We start from the raw sequence: 27,915 nt of genomic DNA, 5'->3' as shown, positions 1-27,915 counted from the left end.
TTATCTTTTGTACAAGAGAAACTGAGACCAGGGCAAGTGAGGTTGTCCCTTAATGGTAACACACTGGTATCTGGAGTCTCAAACCCCAGGATGGGGAGCTTTGATTAGCAATCTCAGATGCTCCCCAGGCCAGCAGGCTGCCAGCTGGAGACTCTTATAGGGAGGACAGCTTAGAAATGCCTTCAGAAAGCTGTGTCAGGACATCTGGGAACCTTAGCTGATGCTGGGCCTGGATGGTCACTAGAATGCATTTACCATTCTACTGCCTCAAGTTAAACATCTGTTTAATAAATGATAGAGTTGCGCTCTCATGGGGAATTCAGGCTTCTTGAGAGCATTCATATGGTCAGTGAGTGGATGCCAACATCAACAGGGCTCACAGAACAGCGTTTGCGAAAGAGCCTGTGCCCACTGCACACTCTGGTGCTTGCCTCTGTGAGAAAGCTCAGGGCTCTGGCTGCCGAAGCTGAGGTGGCTGGATGTGGCCTTCAAAGGGGAACTATGACCTGGCTTCACAAATTCACAGCTCACTCGCTGTGCCCCACTGCTTTTTCTTTCTGGTACTGAAGACTGAACGTAGGGCCTCCAGACTGAGCAACATCCCCAGCTCTTTTATAAAATTTTTATTTTGAAACAAGATTCCCCTAATCACTAACTTGTCCAAGCTCACATTTGTAATCCTCTTGCCTCAGCCTCCTAGAGTGCTGGGATTCCAGGTGTGTGCCACCACCCCGGCCAGGCATGTGATTTTCTAAGGGAGCAAAGAATAAGCTAGAACTTAGTTATTTAGCCCAAAACTTCCCTCCCCAAGACTAATGCCAGTCCTCAAATAAAAAACAACTTGCCTCCGCTTGAGTGTCTTTGCAGGCCACTGTTGCTGTGTAGAACATCTCAGAGGCTTTCGTTAGCAAGCAGGAGGTGTTTACTAGTGGGGTGGCAGAGCCCTTGCCTAGCATGTGTACAGCCCTGGAGTCTATGCCCAGGGCTGGACAAAAATACACCATAGAAAATGGCACGATGGTAAATTAGTGGAGTAATATAAACATGGAACATTATTAAAATGTATGTCTACAACATACATTATTTTTCTTAATGGCCACCACTTCTCCTGGAGTAAAAGTTTTATGCATATTGTAACTGTAAGTAAGATTAGGAAGGGAGGGGCAGAAAGCAAATAGAGGAAGATGGAAATGGATTATCAGCATCCTCTATTAAATTTTACATACTGACTTTGTACTAAGAGTGTTTTCATTGTTCACATACGAAAACATATAAAGAACACATATTTTTAAAAATGATGGACTGGCCAGATAGCTCAGCAGACTAAAGCACCTGCTCAGACAGGCTCATCAACATGGGTTTGATCCCTGGTGTGCCATGCTGGCCCTGCCCCCCTGGGGTGTGCTGAGATGGTGAATGAGACTGGGCATGGTGGCATGTCCTGTAATCCCAGCACTTGGGAGGCTGAAAACACAAGGATCACTATGAGTCTGATTTGTGTAGTGAGACCCTATACTAAATACATTAAAAAAAATAAGTAATGTTCTTTTGGTCTTAAAAATAATATACAGACTCTTTTAGAATATTTTGCTGAGTTTACACACCTATAATATTCAATAACGGAACTTAGAAAAAATGGGGTATACTGATGAATGTCCATTTTGTATCTGTGTATTCAAAGTGGTTAGGATAGATATATAGTTGCATTCTCTTAATGAATAGAGTGATTTGTTCTAATGGTGTTTGTAAATAGGATCTCAAGTCCGCATCTTGTACAGCAATTAACCACTAAGAAGAATATATGCAGTGTATTATTTGTTGAAACTACTTCCGATTTGATTTGAAACTGTCTCATTGCTATCTGTTTATCAATAAAATTTTGAAAAAAAATAATAATAATATGCAAAGCCAGGGTGTGGTGGTGCACACCTGGAATCCCAGCACTAGGGAGGGTAAGGCAGGAGGATCATTGTGAGTTGGAGACCAGCGTGGGCTACAAAGTGAGCTCAAGGCCAGCCCAAACTACAGTTTCAAAAAGATAATAGGAATATTAATAATATGTACATACATAATCCTATTCCTTTAGTCACAGAAAAGTATACTTTACATTCTTATCCCTGCATGTACCTGTTTTGTGTAATGGTCCTTGCTCTCTTAATTTCACGTGATAGAAATTTCACCCAAACATTTATTGTAAATCCCTAGCACTGGGGATGGTTCATCTATCCATAATTTTAAATACTGGCATCAGTCAAGAAATGAGCAACCATGAGGCCTCTAATTGCTTAACTAGATGAAATATCCAGTGTGTACCTGTAAGAAAGCTCCAAGGATCTCAGGCTTGTGAGTTCTGAACACTATGGAAGGGACCTCCTCTAGCTGTTCTCCTAATTTGTAACTTAGATCATTTTCATTAAATCAAATCCTCCCTCCCCAAGAGGACAAACCTGGAGGGAGACAAAGAAACAGATTAAAAGCCCAAAGGAGCTTTTGTTGGAAAGAATCGCATCAGGTGGGAGAGCCTTCTCACTCTATTCACAATTAGCTATCAGACTCCACTGCCCTCTCTCTTCCCTTCAGGTTTTGGTCTTCTTGGCCCTGCCAACACAAGAGGTTATGGGGGAGTTCTCCTGGGTTCTTTTCTCTTACCTTAGCCGCTGTATGTTTGAGGTGACCCCTGAAAGTCGATAGATTCCATCCACAATGCCATGAGTCTCAATAAATTCTGCACATCTCTTCAAAACATATGGAACTAGGTAAAGGGAAAGACATAATAAAGTATTAGATGTAAAGCCCACTATCCTTTTAAAAATCTGGCTGGCAATGGTGGCACATGCCTGGAATCATAGCAACTGGGGGGCTGAGGCAGAAGGACCACTGTGGGTTTGAGGCCAGACTAGGTTACAACAGGGAGTTCAAGGCCAGCCTGAACTACATAGTGAGACCCAATAAACAAACAAAGTATCTCAAACAAACAAAGAAAATGTACTCTGAAGATAGCAACAGGATCCAAATTTACCCAGGTTCTCCATATCCTTTATTAAAGATCATTTACGTTTCTTACAGGCCTATCACACTCAAAATCCCTTAAATAACTCCAAGTTCACAAATTAGTTTGGTTGATAAGGTATGAGGCAGACATGCAATATCTGGGCTCCTGTCTTTCTCCCTTAAAATGGGCTGTGCTTTCCCCTGTGAAATGGGCCCTTATCTCCGCTCCTCTGGGTAGGTACATGCTCACTTTTCTCCTATAAACCAAGGCCAAGATTTCTATGGATTCACAAATTCACAGATTTCCACCCCCAAAGTACATAAATATCCTCAGCTCCCCTTACAGTGTGTACTTGAATTCTGCCCAATACATTCCTTTACGCCTCTTACAGCACATACAACCTTCCTTCTTCCTTGACGGCCCTCTTCTTCCTATCAGCCATGAGCGCCTTTTCCTCTGCCATGCCACCCTGCCTTGGAGCCAGCTGACAATGGATTGAAACCGCTACAAACTGTGGGCCAATAAAAGCCTTTCCTCCTTTAATTTGTGAATGTTGGGGATTTTATCCTAGCAACAAGAAAGTAACTAAGACATACTGATTCATTAGAGCTTGTTCCACATGCCCATGACTACACACAATGTCAACCGGACTGCACCTTTATGTGGGTAGATTTAACTGGTTTTTTAAAATGGTACTGAGCCCTGAACACAGGGCCCATACTACATCTGAAGCCCTTTAAATTTTTTCTTTTCTTTTTACATTTTGAGACATGGTTTCACTAAGTTTCTTAATTACCTAGGCCAGACTTACACTTGAGATCCTTCATTTTCAGCCTTCCCCTGGGATTATGGGTGTGCACCATACCTGGCTGAAATTCTTTATTATAGTACTTCCTAAGCATGCTTTCTCCTTGCTGTCTTCAAATAACTGTAATTTTAGGAGTTAGGCCTCTAATCCCAGCACCCAGGAGGCTGTGACAGGAGGATCACCATAAGTTTGAGGTAGCCTGGGCTACAAAGTGAGTTCAAAGTCAGCCTGACTACATAGTGAGACTCTGTTTCAAAAACAAACATACAAAGAGTTAAATCAAATTTCTCATACTTAAAAGTGTTTTGCCCGCCCTCACAGGTGGTGCCTGCCACAGTCCCTCCCCTCCAGGCACATCCATATTTGGCCCCAGCCTGTTCTCTATAGCTGCTATTCCCACCAGTGAACTGTGCTAGAACAGAGCTGGGGCAAACTGGACAAACAACTGCATGGAATGTGTGGAAGGTCATGAGGACCCAGAGAGCATGTGCAGAAAACAGGATTCAAAGTGACCCTAGGACTCTGGAGCCCTGTACCCAGAACCAATCAGAAAGTGTCTTCAAACCCTCACTGGAATCAATTCTGTTTGCAGAACCAATCAGAAGAGTGGTGCTTTCAATAGGTTGCTTACATCTGTTAGATACCAAGCAAGTCTTCCCATAGGGCCTTTTAAATCTGGTGCTAGACTTAAGGAGATTTTGATAGGACAATTGTCCTAATGCCTTATTTGCATGAGGGGGAGCCAATCAGGAATTTCACACACAAAAGACCCCTTTCGCCCTCCTTGTGGCCTCTATGCATTTGTTCACTGGCCTGGTCTCACCCTCTAGAGGTACCTCTCTTCCACTTTCAGTGAATGTACACCCTCACCAACTTTTCTGTGTGTCATCTAATTCTTTGTTCAGGACACCGAGATCCTGGAAAGAATTCCCACGGGTTCCTCCATCCGGTAATAACTGGGGACACTCAGTTGAACCAGGTATGAAGAGGTCAGGGCACACACGGATTTGGGATTGGAAGCACTGAGGCCAGACACTGCAGAGGTAGAAACGTTTCCTGGGAGTGAATAGCTGGGAAGTGGGGTGAGAGGGGCTGAGGGTCTTCGGCCTCTGTCTCAGTCAGAAGAGCTATGATTGGATATGTCTTATAAAACAGGCCTCCTACCCTCATGCCAACTAATGGATATAGAGATAGGAAGAGTGCAGCAGGTGCTTAACACACACACACACACACACACACACAAACACACACACACACACACCCTTAAAATCTCTGTTGTGTCCAATGAGTCTTCTGCTTCCCCACATCAAGCTGTCTGAACCAGCCACATGCGGCCTAGGGTTGAGAGCACAGTTTTTGATGCCAAACTGCCTTTGTAACCTTGGGCAAAATACATATGATTCTCTTTCTTAGTCTCCACATCTGTCTTATGAACACAATAGTGACATTAACCTCATAGCTAGGACTGAATTTTTGTAAAGACGCAGCACAGCTGGCATATAGAAGTCATTCTACAGTGACAGTTGTTACTTCTATGTGCAGCTTATCTAGGACATGAATTTATAATTTGGGTCTCAGTGAAAACAGGCCTTGCCTCCTCCCATCCAAGGCACCCATCTCTGCTCGGTGCAAGGGCAAGGGTTGTTGTGACCTCCTCTGGCATTTCTAGTGGAGAGTCGTTTTGTTCTCACAGGTCTCTGTGCATGTGGAAGCTATCTTTGTAGCGCAAGTGAAGTGGGATCCAACAGAGTTTGAAGTAAGACTCAGATGCCCAGGAACTGGGCAAACAGCATTCTCCACACACTATGAGGTATATGGCTATTGTGCCATCTGGAGCAACAGTCATGAGGAGGATTCAAAGACAAGTTTTGGAACTTCTGGGCGTTGTGGAACCTAGCTATAATCCCAGCTGAAGCAGAAGTATGGCAGATTCAAGGTCAGCCTGGGCAATTTAGCAAGACCCTGTCACATACACAAATGAATGAATATGGGGGGATGTAGCTCAATGGTAGAGCACTTGCCTACTATCCATGAGTTATTGGGCTCCATTTTACAGCACCTCCACCCCCAAAGTCTTGGATTGAAAAAAATCTTTATAAACAACACATCAGAGGGCCAGTGGGATAGCTTAGTGGACTAAGCTCCTGCTTTGGCAAGTACAAGGACCAGGGTTCAATCCTTGGCCCCGCATGCCATGCTGGCTCTGCCCCCGGGGCCTGCTGAGCCAATGACTGAGTCCAGGTGTGGTGTTGCGTGCCTGTAATCCCAGCACTGGGAGGTTGAAAACAGGAGGATCACTACCAGTCCAAGCTGTGTAGTGAGACCCTGTAGCAAATACATAAAATGGAAAAAAAAAAAAGAAAGAACACACCAGTGTAGGACATGGTGGTACACATCTGTAATCACAGCACTGAGGCAGCTGAAACAAGAGAATCCTGAGTTCAAGGCCATCCTGTGCTACATAGGCAGACCTGTCTTAAAAAGACCAGTAATAAAGATGGCGATGAATGATGATAAATTAACTAAATAACACTCCAGAAAAGGGGCAGTGCAGGGTCACCAACCTGTCCCAGCATGTCCTCAAATAGGGACCTCCTGGTTTCATAGTTCTCAGCAGCAGCCACTCAGGCTCTGTTTGTTTTAAAGGTGGGAAAAACACATTCCATTTACTCTGGCTTTGGTACAGAGGCCTTAGGATCCTCTTGTCCACAGCTCTGTTTAACCAGGTGGCAATATTAAAACAATCTGAGGGAGGGAGCCTGGTTCCAGTCCCTCGGGAGCATTAGCTTTCCTGGATACTCGTCTTGGGCCTCGATGGAAGCTGCAGGATTCTTCATCGTGGCGCCTGATGGGAAAAGTCATGGCATCTCTGTGCCACTATCCAAGACAGCATGTCTCAGGCCAGGGTTCCTGTACCAGGTACCCCTGGCCAGCATCTTCCAGGTGACTCTGGTACCCTTCAGAGTTGCAAAAACACCTATCTAGACCAGACGTATCTAGACCAACTCAAAGGTTGATGTGCATAAACATCACCTGGGGGATCTTGTCACTATGCATCTTCCAACTCAGTAGGGAACGAGTGGAATTTGTATGTCCAACAAATTCCCAGGTGATGAGGGAATGCCAATTTACAGTCCCCACTGAGGGCAGCAAGGGACTCGTAAGAGTTTGTTCTCAAAGTCAGAATTCTTTAGGCTATTGTTCTGAGGTCCACCAAGATTGGAGACACCCTGGGATTCTTGACAGGGTAGGGGCTTGATACAAAATAGCTGAGTAGTGATAGACAGAAAGAAAGCTTCCATTGTCAATCTAGGCATGAGAAAAAGTGATGCTGGCATCTCAGAGCTAGCTCTGTGGGACTTATTCTAAGTCCAAGAACTCTGAAGTCTCCTACAGAGGAGTATATATCATATTACAGCCTCTTCCAATGGTTTTCCCTCTTTTAATTTTCTGGATCAGTCATCTTAAAAGTGAAATTTTAATCCAAGTGCAAAGTACTTCTGAGGTGGTTTGTGATAGAAAAGAAAAACCTTGACTCTGATTTCAACTTTACAGCCCAGGAAGCATTATCAAGTCCTTTGTTTCGTTTGATATAAGATGTTTTACACTTACTGACAATGTGGGCTACTGCTCACTTCCTAACATCTTCAAGGGTCTAGTGAAGAAAATGCCAGCAGTTGAGTCCTATCTCTGAGCCTCCTGCACTCCCATCACAACCTGAACTCTATGAACTGCCTCCCTTCCCTCTGGCTGGGGTCTAATTAGATCTGGAAGCTGAGACTGGAGCGAGCACAAGGCTATTTGGCCATTCACCCACGTGACACATCCTCCCACAGTGCACTAAATTGCATTTGTGCTTTAAGGAAATAGGCAATCATTCTGGAGTTTGATCTGGATTTCATTCCCTCTCTGAGTCCTGCATTTGACCTGCAAAGTACTGTAAAGTCTAACAGTGCATAGTGGGCAAAGATTACAACTCAGCAACCATAAGGGCTGATATGCTTGCAAGACCACCTCAGAGACATTAGGCTGGGTGATGGGGACTAGTCCAGAAAGATATAGGGTCTCTTTTTCTGGGTCATCAGCGTAGAACTTCCTAGGCATTTCCCACACAAGAATCTGAGCACGAACCTAAAGTGTGGTGGTTCACACCTGCAGCAGTGTGGGAGGCCCGGCAGGAGGCTTGCAAATTCAAGTCCACCCTTTGGTAACTACCGGCTTAGCAAGACCCTGTCTCAAAATAAAACTAATGAAAAAGAGTGGGGATGTATCTCAGTACGAACACCCTGGGTTCAATCCCAAGTAGCAGCAGTGGGGGGAAAAAAGTGTCTAAGGACTGTCATAGTGGCACCCTGTAGCTTTGGGGTCCGCAGCTCCTCTCCTGCATGTTCTGGGAACCGTCTCCTCATTCACCTGAGTCTCTGCTCCTAACCCTGCCTCTCTGTTCCTGCTCCTTCCTGCCTCGGTGCCACTCTCCCTGTCCAGTGATGACTGTCTGCTCCAATTTCTGATTCTCCTTCAGCTGTTTTTAACTTCTCCCTGACCTAATTAGAATTAAAGAAAAATTTAAAATTTATAGTACCTATTTTTAAAAAGTACAGCATAATTTTTTTCCTATTCTTACAAGAACAGATTACCTACTTTCTAATTTTGCAAGGAAAAATTTTAAAAAATGCTGTCTTCTTTGAAGAGAAGTTTTTTTAAAAGGGATTTCTAAAACTTGAAACATAACTCAAATGCCATAAAATCTTTTTTAGAGTATACCATGATACATTTTTTAATATTTTTGCAAGTTAAGTGATGACCACACTGATTCCAGAACATGTTCTCTCCCCTAATCCAACACCCATTCTTAGTCACTGTCCACCCCTCTTTCTTCAGCCCGCTTCAGCTACTTCCTGTTTCTATAGCCCTGCATTTCTAGACAGTTCACATAAACGGACACTCAGACTATGTGCCTTTTGTGGCTGGCTTCTTCCACTTTGCCTGGTATTTTCAAGGTCCATTCATATTACAGTATGTGTCAGTGCTTGATTCACTTTTATGGCTAAATAATATTCCAAACAATATTCCAGATAAATTCCTCATTTTATTTCGGTTTTTCAGCTGATGGAAATTTGATTTGTTTCTACTCTTTGGCTAATGCTGCTATGAACCTTCATGCACGCGATTTTGTGTGGACATATGTTTTCAATTTCCGTGGTAATATATCTGAGAGTGGAGTGGGTAGGCCATATGATAGCTCTGTATAAACTTTTGAGGAACTGCCAAACTTTTCCAGAGCATCTGTACCCCCTGACATTCCCACCAGTGAAAAGAAGTGTTCCAATTTTGTTTCATGGCCTTGTCAGTGCTTCTTGTCTATTTTTTAAAATTTTATTATAGTCATCTTGTGGGCGTGAACTGGTGTGGACTACAGTGCTGCTTCGCATGTCCCTGGCGACTAATAACGCTGAACATCTTTCATGTGCTTATTAGCCACTTGTAGATCTTTGGAGAATGTCTGTCCAGATCCTTCGTCCACTTTTAGTGGTGCTTTCCATTTTTGTTGTGTTGTAGCAGCTCTTTAAGACATTCTGAAGAGTAGGCCTTGCAGATGCATGATCAGCAAATACTTTTTTCCTAGAGTGTGGGCTGTCTTTGCACTTTTTAAACAATTTTTATTTAATTTTAATTCTTAATTGACATAAACCTTGTACATATTTATGGTTTCTATAGCACAGAAGTTTTACTTTTTTTTTTTTTTTTTTTTTTTTTTTTTGTATTTTAGGGAAGGGCCTACAGGGTGTTCAGGCCCTCACAATTAGATTGGACTCCTAGTGATTCACCTGTTTCAGCCTCCCAAGAGCTGAGACTACAGGTGCACGCTACCCCACCCAGTCTCAATCGCCATCTCAGCGTGCCCGGGGGTGGGGACAGCAGGGCGGGGGCAGGGACAGCAGGGCAGGCCCAGGGATCGAATTCCTGTCCTCTGCACCTGCTTGCAGGCACTTTAAAGAAGTTTTACATTTTAATGAAGTCCTATTCATCTTTTCTTCTTTTTTTTTTTTCTTTTATTGCCTTGCTTTTGGTATCTGGAGACTTATATCTAGTGCATGCTGTCCATACTTTTTAGTTTGTTATTATTCACGTGCATAAAATGATACTATCAGTAGTCCAACTTTTTCTTATTGGTGTAAGTTGGAATATATAAATCCAAAGGAATACTGTCTTCAGCAAACGAAGCCATTATCTAGCTCAAAACATTTCTGGAGCCTCCAGCACTTGCTAGAGGGAGATCTTACTCATTTACCCCCATGGAGAACGTGAGCAGAATCTTTTGCCAGGAGAGCAAGAAGAAGTAAAAGGGGAGGCAAGTTAATACTTCTCCCATTTTCTCTCCAGGTTCAAAGCAATTATTTTAGTATTTCACATTCAAGGTCACTTCAGGGAGGATGGGTCTATTTCTGTTTCCTCTTTCAATCCTACAGACAGGTACTGTATTCTATCTTTTGGAAACATTTGACTGTGTTATTCTCCTGCCTAAACACTTCTCATGGTTCCTGTGGTTACCAACATCAGAGTTTAAACCGCAGTGTGAGGCCTTGCACCATCTGACCACACGCACTCTCGCTAGTTTCATCACTGGACTCTGGGCCGCACCCCCAGGAGAGCTGGGCCCTGAACTCATTGGAACAAGTCACCAGCTTCCAGCTGAGCTCTGCACTACATCCTTCCCTGCCTTTGCAGGGGACCTCGCCTGCCCAGGCCCACTGCCTCTTCTCTACTGTTAAACGTCTTCCCTTTTTCTCTCAATGTCTATACAGAGAGAAGTTCCTCTGGTAGAACCAACCGCCTCCATTTGTGGTGCTCCTGCTAAGGTGAAGGAGGGGAAGGAAGAGGAGGAAGAAGGAAGATAAGTACCTTTGTCTATGCATTCAATATCTATTGGAGGAAGTAAGAGAAATTAAGTTGCCTACAGAAAAAGAAAAAACTGGAGAACTAGAGCTAGAACTATGAGGAGAAGGGAAACTTCTCACTGTATATTCTTTTATACTTTGGAATTTTGAACTGTAAGAATATATTACTTTTTTCCAAATTTTTTTGATAAATTCAATCCCCCAAACCCACAGCACATTTTGTGTCCAGCATCAGGCATAAGACATAAGGTGTTGCTTATTTTTATATCACTTACATTACTATCAACTCAGTCCCATGGAACATCACTGCATCTTATTCATCTGCAAGAGTTTTGAAAACACATGAATCTGTGTTGTTGTATGAGTTCAGGGTTCAGCAGTCTTAGAGGAGAGACGGCACACAGTCCAGTGATCAGACTACAGGGTGGAGTGTGGCTCTCAAAATGTGTTTCTGGTCAGGAGATTGGTGCTTTTGTGCCGGGTGCATATTCTGTGCTTCACTGATATCTGTATCTTTTAAGGAGGGAAACACTTCCGCTGTGTCAGGCACTGCTCTAGGTGGCTTCCTTTTTTTTTTTTTTTTTTTTTTAATTTTTGGTGGAACCAGGGATTGAACTCAGGCCCTTGCGCTTGCCAGGGAAGTGCATATTCTACTGAGCCATCTCCCCAGCCCTTCTAGGTGGCTTCCTGCTTGTTTAACCACACTCTCCAACCAGAAGCAGGCAAAATTATTTCCATTTTGAAAATGTGATTCTCAGTAAGACTAGGTAAACTGCCTAACATCACACAACTAGTAAGTGTCAGAGTTGGGATCCAAACCCAGCTTCACCAGACTCCAAAGAGTTTCTGTGATAGCACAAGTGATGGGGAACAGGAAAGCCCTGGGCTCTTCCTGCCCTGAATCATGGCCTCTGCCTTGGGAGAGCAGGCCCTGTGAGCTGGGAGTCAACCAGGTAGGCACAATCTGAGGCCAGCTGACTGGTTCCTTGTGCTTGGCTGCCAAAGAGCTGAAGTTCTCCCAGTGCACGCCATACCTGTAGTTATATAACACCTCATGATCAAATTCATCTTAAAGCTCCTCTTGAAAAAGTTACAAAAGAGAAGCAGGCAGGCTCAGGATACTGTGGTTCGAACCCAGATACTCCTGCCAAACCAGAAATGCCCTGAAGGCATCTGGAGGTGACCCCCCCCCAAAAAAAAAAGAAAGAAAGAAAAAGTTACAAAAGAAATATATGTTGATTAAAACATTCTGATTTAAAAAATAAAAAAGATACACAAATATAAAGAGTATAGGATGACCTTTCCCATGCATTAAATGACAAAAAATGACACACACTGGAATAGTACTACTTACCCTTAGCAGGTGGAAAAGGCATGATTTTTGTTTTTCTTTATAATTTTGCTTTCCTGAATTTTCTGAGTAGTGATTGAGTAAATATACTTTTTTAAAACAAGACTTTTATTAAAAGCAAGTTTTACTAAAGAAGCTAGAGGGGTTTGTGAAATCAGTGAAGCAACTTCTAAATGTTTGCTTAAGTCCTTTCCAATGACATTACTGAGGTAATTACCCCTGGAGAAACAGGAGTATTTGCCTAACCTGTTGGTGGGGTAGCTGAGGACCAGCTCTGCCACCCTGCAGAGCAGGCTCCTGGGGGCAGACTGCACCCTGGAGCTTTTGCCCCCAGACTTCAGGTCGAGGGGCATGCTTGGGCACCCCCTTCACTTTCAGGCTCTCAGATGCCGAGTGAAGTCAGTGTCTGTCAGTGTCCAGGTCCCATGGGGCCATGCTCTGACTGTCTTCCCCTTGGGTTTATGCCAACAATGCAGTCTCCTTCCTGGTGCCAGTTCTCCTGCCAAAGCAGATACCAAGATGTTCTAGCTTGAAAAGCAAAATGGTGGATATAATCTTTGTCCTCAAGAAACCAAAATGGGGACAGACAATTATGATGTGTCCCATGTGTGCGGCTCCCTGGTTGTTTGTGTTTTATATACAAGTTGCACTCTGTGCAGTCTTTAGAACCACCTCATGAGGATGAGTTTATGACTCCCTGCTAGATAAATGGGGAAAACTTAAGCTGGGGGCGGGGTAGGGCAAGTAACTTGGCCAGTCTGAAAACATCAAGCAAAATACATTAGGGCCCTATGCAGGCACAAAAAATGTGAGTTTTCCTTTTTTTTTTTTTCCTAAATTAAAAAAATCTTTTATTTATTTGGTACAGGGTCCAACTACACAGGTTGAACTCTCAGTGATCCTCCTGTCTCTGCTTTCCCAGAACTGGGGTTACAGGGGAGCACCACCATGCCCAGTTTCAGTGGCCAGGCGTCCTGGGTCTAGCACAGCATGTGGTACCAGGGACTGAACCCAGGTCCTTGTGCTTGCCAGGCAGATGCTTAGACCAACAAACTATCTCCCCAGCCCTGTGACGGTTCTTTTAAAAGGACTACACACATGCTAAGAATAAAAAAATGGAATCAGGTCAAATTAAAAGGCACATGCACAGCAAAGGAAACAATCAACAAAGTGAAGAGACAACCTACACAATCGGAAAATATTTTTGCCAGCTATTCCTCAGGCAGAAATAACATTAGACTATCGAAAGAACTCAAAAAAAGTAGACTCCCCAAAATAAAAGACCCAATCAAAATGTGAGCAACTTAAATGAATAGGTACTTCTCAGAGAAAGACAAATGGCTGATGAGTACATGAGTAGGATGGGTAAGGGCAAAGTACAGTAGGGAAAAGGGGAAAAACGCAAGTCAGCTCTACCATTCATGTCTCTCAGATACTGAATTGGAAGGTTTGTGCTAATACTGAAGACATTTTTATGCCACAATTTTTACCCTGAGCAACTACTTTATAAAGATAACAACATGCAATGCATTAACTATTATTATTCTATTATTTTGTTATAAAATTTTCTTTCATATTTTCCATAAAATTAAATAAGAAAACAATGTTTGACATCACTGGCCACTAGAGAAGAGCAAGTTAAAACTACATCTTACCCCAGAAAGAATGGCTATCACCAAAAAATCTTTTAATAAAAAAATGCTTGTGTGAATGTGAGGGGTGGGAAGGAACCATCCCGCATTGTTGGTGGAAATATAAAGAAGTGTAACCACTATAGAAATGAGTGTGGAAATTCCTCGGAAAACTAAAAGTAAAAATTCCATTTGACTCAGCTGTTCTCCTTCTAGATAGCTTACCAAAGAGGTTAAAATTATAGGGGTAAATGCATACCCATTTAACACAATTTATAATACCTAGATCTTGGAAACACAGCATATATGTCCATCAACAGATGAATGGATAAGGAAAATATATTTATACCCAATAGGGTACTACTCTACCACAAAGAAAGATAAACTTGAGGCATGCCTATGTAAATTGATATACCTTGGGAATACAATAGAAAGTATAATAAATCAGACAAAAAAGCTTAAATATCATATGGTTTTTCCTACATGATACTGTATATATACATATATATGTATATATACATATATATGTATATATATATGTATATATATGATGAATAGGAAGTAGTGAAGAGTTCAAATAATTACTCAAATTACACCATTATTTCAAAAATATTTTAATATATATGCTATTAGTTTCTCTTACTTCATTGAAAGGCAATTTTATGCTATTATCTGTTTCTTCTTTTTAAGAGAAACCTTTTTTCTTCTGTATTTTAGTACAGGGTCTACAGGGTCTCACTATGTAGATTGGACTCATAGTGATCCACCTGTGTTCAGCCTCCCAAGAGCTGGGATTACAGGAACACACCACCATGCCCAGTCTCAATCCCTGTCTCTATGCACCCTGGGGGTGGGGCCAGCATGGCACGCTGGGGATCAAACCCCAGCCACTGCATCTGCCTCCGTAGGTACTTTGAACCACTGAGCTATTTGGCTGGCCCCAGGAAAATCTTTTATGTTGAGCAATTATTTTGAAGAGAAGGACACCTAGTGCATTAATTATTGTTCATGTCTTATTTTCATGTGAAATTTTGGGTTTTTGCATAAAATAAAAGTAAAGCCTTTAAAAATATACACATGAAGTGGGAGGAAGATAAGTGGAGATTTTAGTCGCTGAAAAGAATGGGACATATTAAAAAAAAAAAGGTTAAAAAAGGAAAGAGAGTTGTATGCATTTACAGAGTCCATGAACAGAACCACAACAGAGAACTTACATACGACCCTAGCCCTCAGAGGTCTGCAGATGAAGGACAAAGAAGGACAGATCAAGGTTGTGCCACAGGGCTCTCGCACTGGTGCACTGGGATGGGTCGAGGCGACAGATATGATGTAATCAGATACAGTACGGACTATCATCTATGAAGACTGCCTGATTGAGCACCTGGCATACAACAAGGACATAGTAAGTGTCACACACTTTCTGGTAGTGTGGGGAACCTAGAACGGTTTCAAGGTGGAAAAACAAGAAATAATGTTGTGAATTCCAGGAATGCTGGCTAGACTAGTCTGGTGGAAGAGAGCTGTTCAGATAAATTGGGGGATTTTAAAATAATGACCTAGGAAGATTACATTCTATCTTGATCTCTGCTGCCAGAGATCTTCCTAAAATGCTGCTTTGATGGTAAAGCTCCCCCTCTGCTGAAATGCTTAATGGCTTCCTCATTGCCTGTACAGTGGTAATGCCCAACCCAGGCAGCTCCCAATCAGACTTCACTGCCCCCTGAGGGTGCAGCCGCAGACTTCTCTTCAAAAGAAACAGTCCTTAGAGAAGAGTTGTGGGAAATTCAGAGGGAAAGACCCAGCACAAACACATCCCTCTCCAAACAAAAATATACTGTGTTCTCTAGGGTCAGTGGAGAGGATCACCTAAGATTTGTCAAGGATGAAAGGGGAGAGAAGGCCCCCTCTTTCTTCAGGAAAGTTGTGAGTGAGCCTTTGTGATCTTGACTCGGTTGAGCATGGTGGAAGTTTCTGGACCATACATTATCATTAGGCTGATGAGGCCAGGGGAACAGCCTAGGAGGGACTCTCACAGGGTGTGTCTGCTCCCGTGTGTGTGTGTGTGTGTGTGTGTGTGTGTGTGTGTGTACATGTGCGTGCATGCAATGCGGGTGGCTGTGAGCCAGGTTGGTGCTGACTAGAGAAAAAGGGTGGGATGTGGTAAGTCTGAACAGAAAACAAGCTGCAGATAGCCCACATAGCCTGGGGCTCAGCTCAAGCAGGGTAACTGTACAGGGAGTGGTGTCCAGCTTATGAAATTGGAGGCTGCCACACTTTGTGTCACTTATAAGGGCCTTTTGGCTCATCCTCCTCCCTAGTGTCACTGCAAAGAAGCTTTGTTCTCAGAGGATGAAGCAGATGTCTCTCACTACAGAGGTCTGACTAAAAGAGTCAACCCCTAGGATATTCCCAGGCCCAAGTGCTGAGCAGAAACAAGCCATTTAAAATCAGCTAACTCAGTCTAAAGAAAAACAGTAAAGAGAACGGTCTGTGTGAATCACCTGACTGAGATTTATTCACTGCACAGGCAACTTTCTGGCTGCATGCAATGTGGGGTGCCCCCAGATGGAGGCCCTTAAGTGGGAGTGGACTGAGAACGCTCACATGTGTGGCCCCAGAGTCCTGGGGAGAAGGTTCATGAACTGAGCAGGTTAATGAGAGATGCACTAGGAAAATAAACCTGTGTCTAAAACTACATGCTTTTTGAACAGCAGTCATATTAAGAATGAGAAGTATGTAAGTTTTTTCTCCTCTGAGTGTGGTGTACCTACTCGGTACATCTTGAGGATGGCACAAGGATGGACTGACCAAATGCTCCCTGCAACCCTAGGCTTGGCCATCACTATTTGGTTCTTACAACATGGAAGTGTAGAGATTACTATTCCTATTTACTAGACTCAGTGTGGTTAGACAGTTTCTCCTAGGTCAAACAGCTAGTGACACAGAGCTGGAGACACAACAACTAGAAGTTATGTCTGAACCGAAAGTCCATGCCCTTTCCAGGATATTTTGTTAAGTGTCACCTCCACACAAGGAAACCAAGACAGACCAAAGTGGAGGAAGACTAGAAATTAAGATTAAAGTTTTGAGCTCTACCTACTCCTATGCAGACCCTCAGCCTCACCGGTTCTGGTTGACATCCAGATCTCCCAAGACAAAAATATTAGAGTTATTTTTTGTTAGTTTCATTTTTGTTTTGCATTTTTATTCTTCAGGACTACCCAACTCAGTCCACCCACAGGAACAGAAATTGTGTTAAATAAAACATAAACGTAAGCTCAGAAGCTTACACATATCTCCTTTGGAATGGCTGGACTCCCACCAACCCCAACACTATTTTACTTCATGGAAGCCTGATCCTTTTAGAGACTTAGCTCCACATGGTCCTGCCCCTCTAGGAATCCCACTTTCATGCCTTTCTCTTGCTTATTGTACCCTTTGGTTTCCTGGGCAGTACAGCTTCCTAATGTTTCCAAATCACAGTCCTCTGGGTTCTTCTTATCTCTGTGGTTTTCTAAAATCAGATTTGCTGGTGAAAGATGGGGAACATTCAGGGGGGAAAAGCCTGTATTTCATCTTTGGCATGCTAAGTCTTCTGTGAAGAACCGCCAGGTAGTGCTTATCAGCTCCTCTCTGCGCCTCCCACCCCAACATTTTCATTTCCTGCCTAATATTCCCGAGCCACAGGCAGCCATTGTTCCCAGAACAGCTTTGCTTGGAAGCCTTGATACCGAGGCCTCCCAGCGCTTCCTGTTGTTACAAGGCCTCTTTTTCCTGCTCCAAACAACGGCACTTCCCTGCAGTATGTAACCCTTTCCATGCAACTCATTTCTTCCACCATTAAGGTCAGTACTTAGTGCTTGCAAGTACTTGGTGCTCCTTACACTTATTTTAACAGGGTCTCAAATTATTGTACATGTACTTCAAATTCTTTGAAGAAAAACTACAGATGTACAACAAAGTCTCATCCTCCTCTATTAGCCCTAAAATCTCTTCATTGTCCTTGATTTAAGACTACGCATCTACATCCACAGAATTCACCATGGGACTGCAGGCTTGCCAAGGTCACTTACCAGAGGTCAAAAGGAATGCAGAGAAGCCCAGAAATCAGCCTCCCCAAGGCTCTATTGCACAAGTGTGCAGAAGGGCATCTCGAGAGCTTACAAAAAGTACTAAGTCCCTTATAATTCTCAGGCATACTGTTGCTGAAACTTGAGAGAAATCCTCTTTAAAGAGTTTGTTAAGAGTGCTGAAGAGATACCTCAGCAGTCTACGCACCTGCCCAAGGGCAAGGAACCATGCTAGCCCCAGAACCCCGGAAGCACTGTGCGGGCCACTGAAATCCAGTGTGGTGGCACACACCTGTAATCCCAGAGCTGGGGAGCCTGAGACAGGAAGATCACTACAAGTCCATGCTGAATAGTGAGATCCTGTACCAAATAAGTAAATAAATAAAATACTAAGAAAAAAAGAGCTTGTTACGAAAATTTGGGAGGCACTCAAGAAGCAATCGAAATTGAAGGGGTCATGAACGTGGGACAGCAACAAGGTTATTGGGAGTCTGGGAGTCTCCTGAATCTATCTCCCTGCGAAGGGTGGGATTTTGAAAAACAGATCTGAGGGTGTTTGAAGGTAGTAAGGAAAAGGCTCTACCAACAGTGCAGTGCTTTTGGTAGTCATATCCAGCTTCCCACGGTTATCTAAAGACTCCTCTCACTGCTTTCCCTTTTCCTGCCCTACACTTAAATGGCCCAAGGAAAATGCTCAGCTTCTGTCCTCAGAGTCCAGCTGGGAGCAGCCTTCCTTAGGACCTTTCCTGTAACCTTAGGAAGAATGTCACCAAAAATGTGACTTCAAGCTCTGTTGCACTGTCCAGGTTTCTGAACACAAATTCATTTTAATTTCCAGAAGTTTCTATTTTGCTCTCCCAAGAATGCAGCACACCCCAGAGAATAACACTGTCTCACTCTCTCCTTACCTTCCTCTCTGGATCTCCAACACACCCTGACCGAGATGCTTTTCCAGAGAGACCACACCTGCTATTTTACAGATAATCTCTTGTGCCTTGTATAAAATTAGGCAAAAAATTAGTAGCATTTGGTAGCTTGTTAAAACAGCAAAAGATGACAACTAGAATTGATACACAATAATTTAGTATCCTGAAAGATGTCTCCTTGTTCAGGACCAGGCTGGCATACATTCAGAAGCTGGTACTGAATGACGCAGACCTGGCAGCTCCGTGCCTCTCTCACACCATGCATTCGTCTTCTGCTCAGTCATCTGCAAAAGGCATTGTTGACAGATACATTTAGGATTAATTTTTTGAGGCTTGCTCGTGACAATGGCACAAAGGATTGTGACTTGGAAGGGACCTTCAGCTCCTCTTGTTGAACCTGCTTGACTTAGTGGCAGAAGATTCAGGCTGCAGGAAGTTCAGGGACCAAGCCAAGGTCACCCAGCTCAACAGTGGCAAAGCCTTAGAGTTGGAGAGAGACTTCAAGGAGGGATGGGAGTAATTTAAATTTTTCTTCAAGTCAGATTTAATTACTGTTAAATCTGTGGGCACCTCCTTAGAAGAGGAAGCAGTCACCAGTAATCTATTAGTGATACAGATCAGTGAGGAGAATGCTATGTGACGGCAAGCTCTGAGCAGCAGCTTGGTTTCTGGACATGAATTCATGGTGCAAACCACAATGTTCTACTTTTTCGGAGCTTCTGTTTTGCAGCCTGGGAACACAGCTGAAGAGTAACATGTTGAGTAGTCCAAAGATGATTAGATGCTCTGATTTCTAGGGTTAGGTATCAGCCAACTCTCTTTTGCTTTTACTTTCTAATTTTTCTCTCTTCACCCTTCTTTTCAAAGCTTTAACTTTCAGTGGTGTGCAGTAGAAACTGCCAGTGGTTAGATCAGATCTCAGATGACTAGGGATGGGCATTTTTCACAAGGTAAGGAAGGCTCCTGTTCTGCGTCTGGCCCCTGTCCTTGTGTAAAACTCTCAACACCCCCGGGCAAGAGCACATCTGGACAGCAGCAGCTTGGAAGAGGTTGGTGATGGGGACTGAATTTCCACTCAGTGGCCACTGTAAAGCTTCCACAAGGGAAACTGACAAGACTTTGGGATTTCAATGATCTTCTCAGGGTTGCTTGCTCTGGACTGCTCCCCAAGAGTGCGGGGTCCTTGGGATATAGTCTCAGAGCAGCCTGTATACTACAAATATTTAATTGAGGATATATATATTTAAAACATCTGCCTTCTATTCTGTAAGCTCCATGAGGGAGTATGCCTGCTACTCAGTTGCCCAGGACTCAGTTTGCAGTTTAGTAACTTCGCCATCCCTTGAGTAGCACTAGGAGGAGGCAGAATATGAGGCACAAATGAGTGGAAGAAAAGGATGGGCTCAGATACCACATAGGGTATGATGGCTGTCATCTGCTTAGCAAGGCCAGAGTGAGCCTTTCGGGAGGGGTGGCTACACAGCCTACTTTTGTATTCAGTGGTTTCTTCCCTCCTAAAATCCATATTTATTCTCCCCTTTCTAGCCAACCTACCCGATCCCCAAACATCTATGCCACACTCATCCCTCATTCCCATTTGCTGGGCAGCTGGAACTCTGAAATGTCAAGACTCAGAAGGGCCCTTAAGGTCCTCTGGTCAAACTGGCTTAAAGAGGCCAGGAAATTGGGGCCCAGCAAGTTCAGCGAGCTAGATGAGGTCCCTCAGCTCAACAGTGGCAAACTCCTAGAGTGAGAGGGAGCAAAGAAAGGGACAGGAGCAATTTGAAAAGTTTATTCGGGTTTCCTTTCTTTCTCATTTCTGGGGTGAGGGCATACTATCTGCTAGACTTCTTTCCGGCCCACACTAGCACTTTTGTATCAGAAGTAATTTAAGGTATTTAAGCTCAGACACACATTTAGTGTTCAAGCTATATTATGTTTACTGAATCCCTGTATGTGAAACACTTGTCATATATTATGACTCAAGAAGGTATCAGATATTCAAGACCCTGGGCAGGACCTCAGCCTACTACAGTTGCATGCTTAAATTGTGGGAGGGCCCTGCCTTGATCGCCCTGCAGCTGTCACACCAGAGTCACTGGGTTTAATGACATCTTTCTGGAGAGAGGGAAGGAAGTCTGCTGCCAGATGTTGTTTCTCCCCTTTTATAAATTTGCTCTCTCTTCTTCAAAGACGGGCAGTTGATCCTCAAGCAAAGAGGAGGAGTTTGTTTATTGCTTTAACGATTTTGTGATTCCTGCTTAAAGATGGTGTAGGCTTGCGAACGTTGTCCTAGGTTTAAATTTGCCAAGAGAGGGACAGAATTAGCCTGGAGGGTACGATTTGGACTCTAAGTGGGTGGCCTCAGGCTGGGGCTGGGGTGGTAGTGGGAACACAGGGGACAGCAGGCCTGAGTGGGCAGGGATCTGGGGACTTCCCTGCAGGTCAGCTCCATGGGAGGATGGAGCTGCTCCGTACTTCAGGGCTCAGTGGAAGGCAGCTGGCCAATTGGGTCCAGTTGTTGTCAATCCATAGGATTTGGATCAGAGCAGGCAGCCAGCTGGTTGGTGTCTAAGTCCCCACGCAGAAGAGCTAGAAAGAGCTGAGAACTTTTCATGACTTGATTCAAGTGAAGATGTCACCTTGCGTATGACCCAACATTTCCATTTGCCATTCCAGGCTGAGCTCACTCAGTGGTCCTCTCCCCACCTTTCTCCAACACCAGGGAAGGAGAACAGATCAAGAGAGAGAGGGGTTTCTGCCAAGGTGACTCAAGATTTGTCAAGCTGTTCTCAGAGCCCATCTTGTCCTCAAAAGCTTCCAAGATTCATTTGTTCATCAGGTATTTTTTTGCCAACTGCTTTATACCTGGGTACTGGGTGCTAGATCCTAAGGGAAAGCAAAGCGAAATAGGAGGTCCCTCTCCAGGGAGCTTGGTGTCTAATGGGAAGAAGTTTGTATAAATGAAACTCTTTTTCTGTTGTCCATGGTTAAGGGGACATGTTTGGGAGCCATTCTACCCAGATTCCAGCTTTCCTCCTGCCCCTTGTTACTAGTGATACCATATTTTCTGGAAGCTGGAAGCTAGCTGGAAGGTGACAGGAGAGGCCCCTTTACACCTGTTACTCTGCATTGTTATGAAGAATGGCTCTTTCACTGTATCACATTTCTCATTCTGGGTGAAAAATTATACAGTTACGTTACTTACAACATTTGTAAACTAGAGTTCATAAAACTACTGCATAGCATGGTTGTGAGAACAGTGTCTCAGTAAGTTACACTTATTGAGTAACTATGAATAATTACCATTGCTTTTTATCCTTTCTCTTGTGATTATTGTCCTTGATCCTCTATTGGTTAGTGGGTCCTTTTGTCAGGGACTGTTCTATACTTCTCGAGCACCTAGCACCTTGCCCTACACCGTGGGGCTCCATCTCCCTATCTACTCAGAGGGGCTGGGCTACCGATGCCTGCCATCCTGGGCTGCACTTGCCAGACAGCAGATCTGTGATCCACCCAGAGATGTTCTGTCCCATTTCATCTCACACAGAAGCACAGGACAATAAGGTATGTTTTCTTCATTCACTTTTAGAGTGGTGTTGCCAGATATGATATGAAACAGTCGGTTAAACTTCAATTTTACATAAGCAATGGATACTTTCTAGCATCAGTATGCTCCATATTGCATGAAACCTCTATTAGGAAATGCTTTGTTATTTATCTGAAGTTCAAATCTAGTTGGATGTCTTACACGGCTTCTGTAAATGTGTGCCTGTGGTTTGGCACTACCAGGGACAGCCTCTGAGTCCCAGTCTCAACACAGCCACAGCCTCAAATCCCTCTCCCCCTCTTTTTGCCCTGTAGGCCAACCATGGGCCACCATGGACCTCCTCTTGCAGAGGCGAGTATGCAGTGGAGAGAACAAACTGCTCACTGGGTCTGAGGTGTCGGGAGTCCAGGGGCTCCTCTCCATGGGAGATAAAGGGAAATTATTCTCCCACTTGCTCTCCAGGAAAGGAGAAAGCAAGGAAGTGGGCAGCCGGACACCCAAGCTGCGCTTTCCTTTCCATGGGTGCCCTGCCTTCTAAGCCTGCCCTTTCATGCTCCCGGGCTCCAAGTGGCCCTTCTCCTTGGCCACCGGTACATCTAGGATCATATGCAAATGTGGGTGAGTGAGGGCATCACTGAGCACTTTCAGAAAGGGAGTGGGAGGAAGCTACCAGGCTACCCATGTTTAAGGAGCACATGTTTTTGGCTCACCACCTTCCCCAGTCCTGCCTTTTTCTTGGAACACCTATGGTGTGCCAAACATGGACTGAGTGTCTGGTATCTGATATATATTGTTTCATTTAATTCCTACATTTCTGCAAGGCAGATATGACCATTGTCACTTTACAGATGAGAAGTCAGAGGCCAGGAGAGGTTTACTTCCTGTGGAGCATCGTTCCTACTTGAATGGAGTAGATCTTTAAGCAGAGTCTCCCTGGTTCCCAGGCCTACTCTGAACTATCCCTAGGGCAGAAGCTATCCTCGCATCTAATAAATGCTCAATAAATAGTCACTGAGTGGGTGCAACACTGAATGGATAAATGCCCTGAGGAGCCACACCTTATGCAGACTCACCTGATAAGAACAGTCAAGCTAATACCTTATAACAGTATCTCTACATGTTTTCTCATTCTGAAAATTCATCAGAGTAATTTGCAAGCAAATATTTCATGGCCACTAAATTCACTAAAACATTTTTTGTCATTTGCTTTTTAAATGATGTTGTTTTGGTTGTAGGTCCTTAGATCTACAGACCTTGGTAAGTCCAGTTATTTTTCTCATTCATTACGCTGCTTGGGGGAGAACATTTTCCCCGTGTAATTCAGGTTTCAGCCAGCTTTTGGGAAATCACCCTCATGGGATTCTTAAATCAAAACCTCTAGCTAGACCTTGCCTTTTAAAGAACTTTACTGAAACATGTTCTGACCTTCAATTTTATGGGAAGCGGCAGTAACCAGTGGTCTCTGTACAGCTCTGAGTACTCCATTGAGAAATTTATTTCTTCTTTTGATCTTGCTGTACATTTGGTATTAATTTTTTCTTGGTGTGTTTCCATTTACACATGAATGATCTCAGTCTGTTTTTAGTAGAGCATTGCTAGATGAAGATGCAGCGCTTCATTAATGGAAATCCTTGAAGCATCTGGCCTGGGTGCCAGCCACTCTTTCAAAGCCTGTATAATCACAGCACACAGACACAGACAGACACACAGACACAGACAGACAGACAGACACACACACACAGACACACACACACACACATTACAGGACATCAGGTTGTGAGAGATACAGGGGCTCTACTTTGAGGAATGTGAGAAGGAATATAAAAAAATAAACCCACCAACATCTTAAGAAAAAGTGGTGGGAACCAGGCTGGGTGTGAGCTGTGATACCGGGTCTGGCCTGGTTTTGATCAACATTCCAAGAAGGTTCAGAGCCCCCATGGCTCATGTCAGAAAGTGAGCGAGAGGACTTCTGGGAGAGCCTGAGAGTAGCAGGGAAGCAACCGTGGGAGAGACAGTTACTGTTAAAACTTTACACACAGATTTCAGGTTTTTTCGGAATATCAGTGTTGGATTTTCACTCACACTGCCATTGTAACTCTGCAGTGGTAGAGCAGCCCTATAAAAGTCCAGTACTCATGTTTATAGGAACATACGCAAGAAGATGAGGGTTGTGCTGTTCTCTCAGCAGAAGGAACTCCCCCGTCTTCCTTAGAACTGCAATGCAAGGATTCACAATGCTAATGTAGCGGCAGTTTACTTACTAGCTGTGTGATCCTGAGCGAATTACTTAACCTTTTAGTCTCTTCATCTTTCAAGTGGTGAGAATAACAGTAACTGTCTCACACAGTTGCTGAACAGATTAAACATATGTAAAGCACTCGAGCCCTGCCTGGCAACTACAGAGCACCATGTGCAGGTTTGCTGTTCCTGTCTTCATCAGCAACAGCAGCAGTGCCAGTTGAAGAAAACTATGACTGCTCCTTCCTTGAGCTTTGCAGGCTTCCACAACTATGGGCCCCTCTTCTCCTCACTGTTACATGGCCTGTCTTATTCTACCTAGATCTGAACTCCCCGGGATCCTTGCTATTTACATTCCTTTTCCCAAATGACCCTTGCGACACCACTGCCTTGTTCACTGTGTCTGGCAGCAGCAGTGGCTTAACTCCAGCATCTTCCAGCACTACGTGCATGTGTCCTGCTGCCCCACACCTTAGCTGCTGCTCTGCATCCCAAATCTCTTCTTGGTTAGTATACATGGTGAGGGCTGAATATGTGGTGACTATCTCAATTTTAAAAGTTTATTACAGTAAAAGACACATTGGCATGAACTGCCCTATACAGGCTCAACCTTACTTCAAATACATTCATTCTCTTATTTTTGCCACTTTCTGAAGCAGTTCCAGAAGTGCTCTTCTGCGAGTGTACTTACGAGTTGTGATCATGAATATAGTGAATGCCAGGATGATTAAGTAAGCATGTCTGAAGCGAGGGGGAATATTTTGAGAGGAATTAATAGCAATGCATCTTTTGGTGTAAGAAATTTCAATCATTCACTCTGTTTTTGATCACACTTCGTATGTGTTTTTTTTTGGGGGGGGGATACTGGGAATCAAACTCAGGATTTTGTGCTTGCCAGGCAGGCACTGTGCCCCTGAGCTACGTCCCCAGCTCCCCCATACACAGTCTTCTCAATCCCAATATCATGTTCCTCTACAACAAAGTTAATTTCTTTTTTTAAACCCATTTCATTCAAGGAATATTTACAGCTACCTGCTCTGGGTAGGCTCTTCCAGGCACTGATGAAGAGGGGAATCCTATGCTATTTCCCATGCTGGCAGTTCCCACCTAGAAGCAAAGTGCATGCAGGCATTTGGGCAGCAGTGCCAGCCAGCTGAGGGGCCAAGGCAAGAAATGGAGTGTGAACAATGATCTCATATTTTTTTTTGGGCAAAAACAAAAACAAGATACATGTTTGCACAGACATCTGCATACTTCTTTAGAAGAACAAAGCAGAATAATAAATTGAGGATTGTTTCCATCATTTTTCACCATACAAGCAACAAAGTCAAACTGCTCTGGAAAGACACTCATAAGCTTCTGCCAGACTGCAGCCTGGCTTGTGGCAGAGAAGGAATCCACAATCACGCTGGCGCTGGCCTTGGCATCTGCCCGCCCTGAAGAGCTGCCGTGTCTGCTGATGGGGGAAATGTCACCAAGTTGCAGGAACAGTAAAGCTGATCCTGTGTCTAAGCAGTGACTAAGTACCACTAGAAGTAGATATGGTGCTTGGAAGAGATACTTCCTGGAGACTGGCAAGGATCTCCCACATTTGGGATACCACTCAAGCATGTAACTTATATGGCCACTGGAGTCAGCTAAGCTCTTACTGAATACATTCTTAACTTCTGTACACCAGACCCTTACATGTGCTATGAGTATGTGGCTCTGTCAAACCAAAAATGACTGCAGGACTCCTCTCATTACGGTTTTTATTTGCAGGTCTCCCACTCTCGAGTGGCTGATAATGTAGAACATCTTCTCTGTGCTTTCATGGACTAGCTGCTTCATGTACTCCCTTTAGGGAGATGTGTGCCCATGTCTCTTGTTTATTTTCTAATCAGATTTTTTTTCTTTTACTGTTGAGGTTTGAAAGTTCTTCCTATATTTTATACACTAGTCCTTAGTCAAATGTACAGTTTTCACATAGTCTCTCCCTCTCTCTAGCTTATTGTTTCATGATTTGCCAGTCACATAAAGCAAAAGTTTTCAGTTTTGATGAGGTCCATTTTATCAGTGTTTCTCTTGGTAGATCATTTTTTTTTTTGTGAAATCTAAGCACTCTAGCCAGATTTCAAAGGTTTCTTTAATTTTTTTCAAAGAGTTTTTGCATGTTACATGTAAATTTTAGACCACTTTCATGAAAAGAAATGGTACTGCAGCTAGAACCCAGGTGCTGGGTTGTCACCCCCTGCTGAGACAACGCTGTCTTCATACTGTAGTGGTGTATGTAGCAGACCTTAGTATCAGCTAGAGGGATTTTTTTTTGCTACTTTCTTCTTGTCTAAGATTGCTTTAACTCTTCCAGGGCCCATATCTTTTTGTAGAATGTTTAGGACAAGATCACGTATGACAACAGAAAAATGTTCTACATTATCAGTCACTCGAGAGTGGGAGACCTGCAAATAAAAACCGTAATGAGATGAGTCCTGCAGTCATTTTTGGTTTGACAGAGCCACATACTCATAGCACATGTAAGGGTCTGGTGTACAGAAGTTAAGAATGTATTCAGTAAGTACCACTGAGCTATATCCCCAGCCCTTTTTAAAAATTTATTTTGATACAGGGTGGGCTTGGACTTGAATTTGTGATCCTCCTGCCATACCCAGTGGAGTGCTGGAATTGCTATGACTCCTCTTAAACTAACTTTTTTTGTGTTTCTGTCAGGTTTCACTTTCTGACTATGGATGTCCAGTTTCTCCAGCAACGTTTCTTGGAATGATCTTCCTTCTTTCGCTGCATTTTGTGTGCCTCTTCATAAAAAAATCAGTTGGCTATAAAGAGAGATGAACGTGAGACATTTCTAGCTAGACAGGTGCACCTTGAGACCATCCTCTTAAGTGAAACGAATTGGACACACATGCTTCAATATTGCATTGTTTCTCTGGTGTGGGAAACTGAAAATGTAAATAAGAACCAAAGTATATAATATATAATGGGGAATGGGACAAAATATTCAAAAAGGAAGGGGAAAAAGGGAGGAGGGAAGAGGAAAAGAAGGAAGGGAAAAGAAAAAGAATAGAAGGAAAAAAGGGAAATAAAATATTTGTAAATGAGGAGGAGAGGGGCTGAAGAGAGGGAGGGACTGGGGGAAAGAGAAATCAAGATGTGTCATGTACAGGTACAGCCTCCCTCCGAGGAATGCAATCATTACATATAGCTAAAATGCACCAATAAAATTAATTTTTAAAAAATCAGTTAGTTGACCTTGTATTGTGGCTATTTCTGGGTTTTCTGTTCTGTTTCCTTAACCTACACATTCACCCCCTGCTGAGACAACGCTGTCTTCATACTGTAGTGATATATGTAGCAGACCTTAGTATCAGCTAGAGGGATTTTTTTGCTACTTTCTTCTTGTCTAAGATTGCTTTAACTCTTCCAGGGCCCATATCTTTTTTTTTTTTTTTT

The 27,915-nt window shown here is 43.5% G+C and overlaps 1 protein-coding gene across 2 annotated transcripts in view; it reads right to left on the bottom strand.

Annotated features, from left to right (window-relative positions):
* Positions 1-27,915, bottom strand: part of Arhgap31 (Rho GTPase activating protein 31) — a 133,169-nt gene that overhangs the window by 58,084 nt on the left and 47,170 nt on the right. For both annotated transcript variants that reach the window (XM_023717604.1, XM_004633322.2), the window contains exon 2: positions 2,650-2,752. In XM_023717604.1, coding sequence (XP_023573372.1) covers positions 2,650-2,752 — 103 coding nt within the window. The remainder of the gene's footprint in view (positions 1-2,649; positions 2,753-27,915) is intronic.

Source organism: Octodon degus, unplaced genomic scaffold (genome assembly GCF_000260255.1).
Source record: "Octodon degus isolate 3935 unplaced genomic scaffold, OctDeg1.0 scaffold00053, whole genome shotgun sequence".
Lineage (NCBI taxonomy): Eukaryota > Metazoa > Chordata > Mammalia > Rodentia > Octodontidae > Octodon > Octodon degus.
The sequence above is the reverse complement of the archived record's forward strand: the minus strand, read 5'-3'. Positions and strand labels throughout refer to the sequence as shown.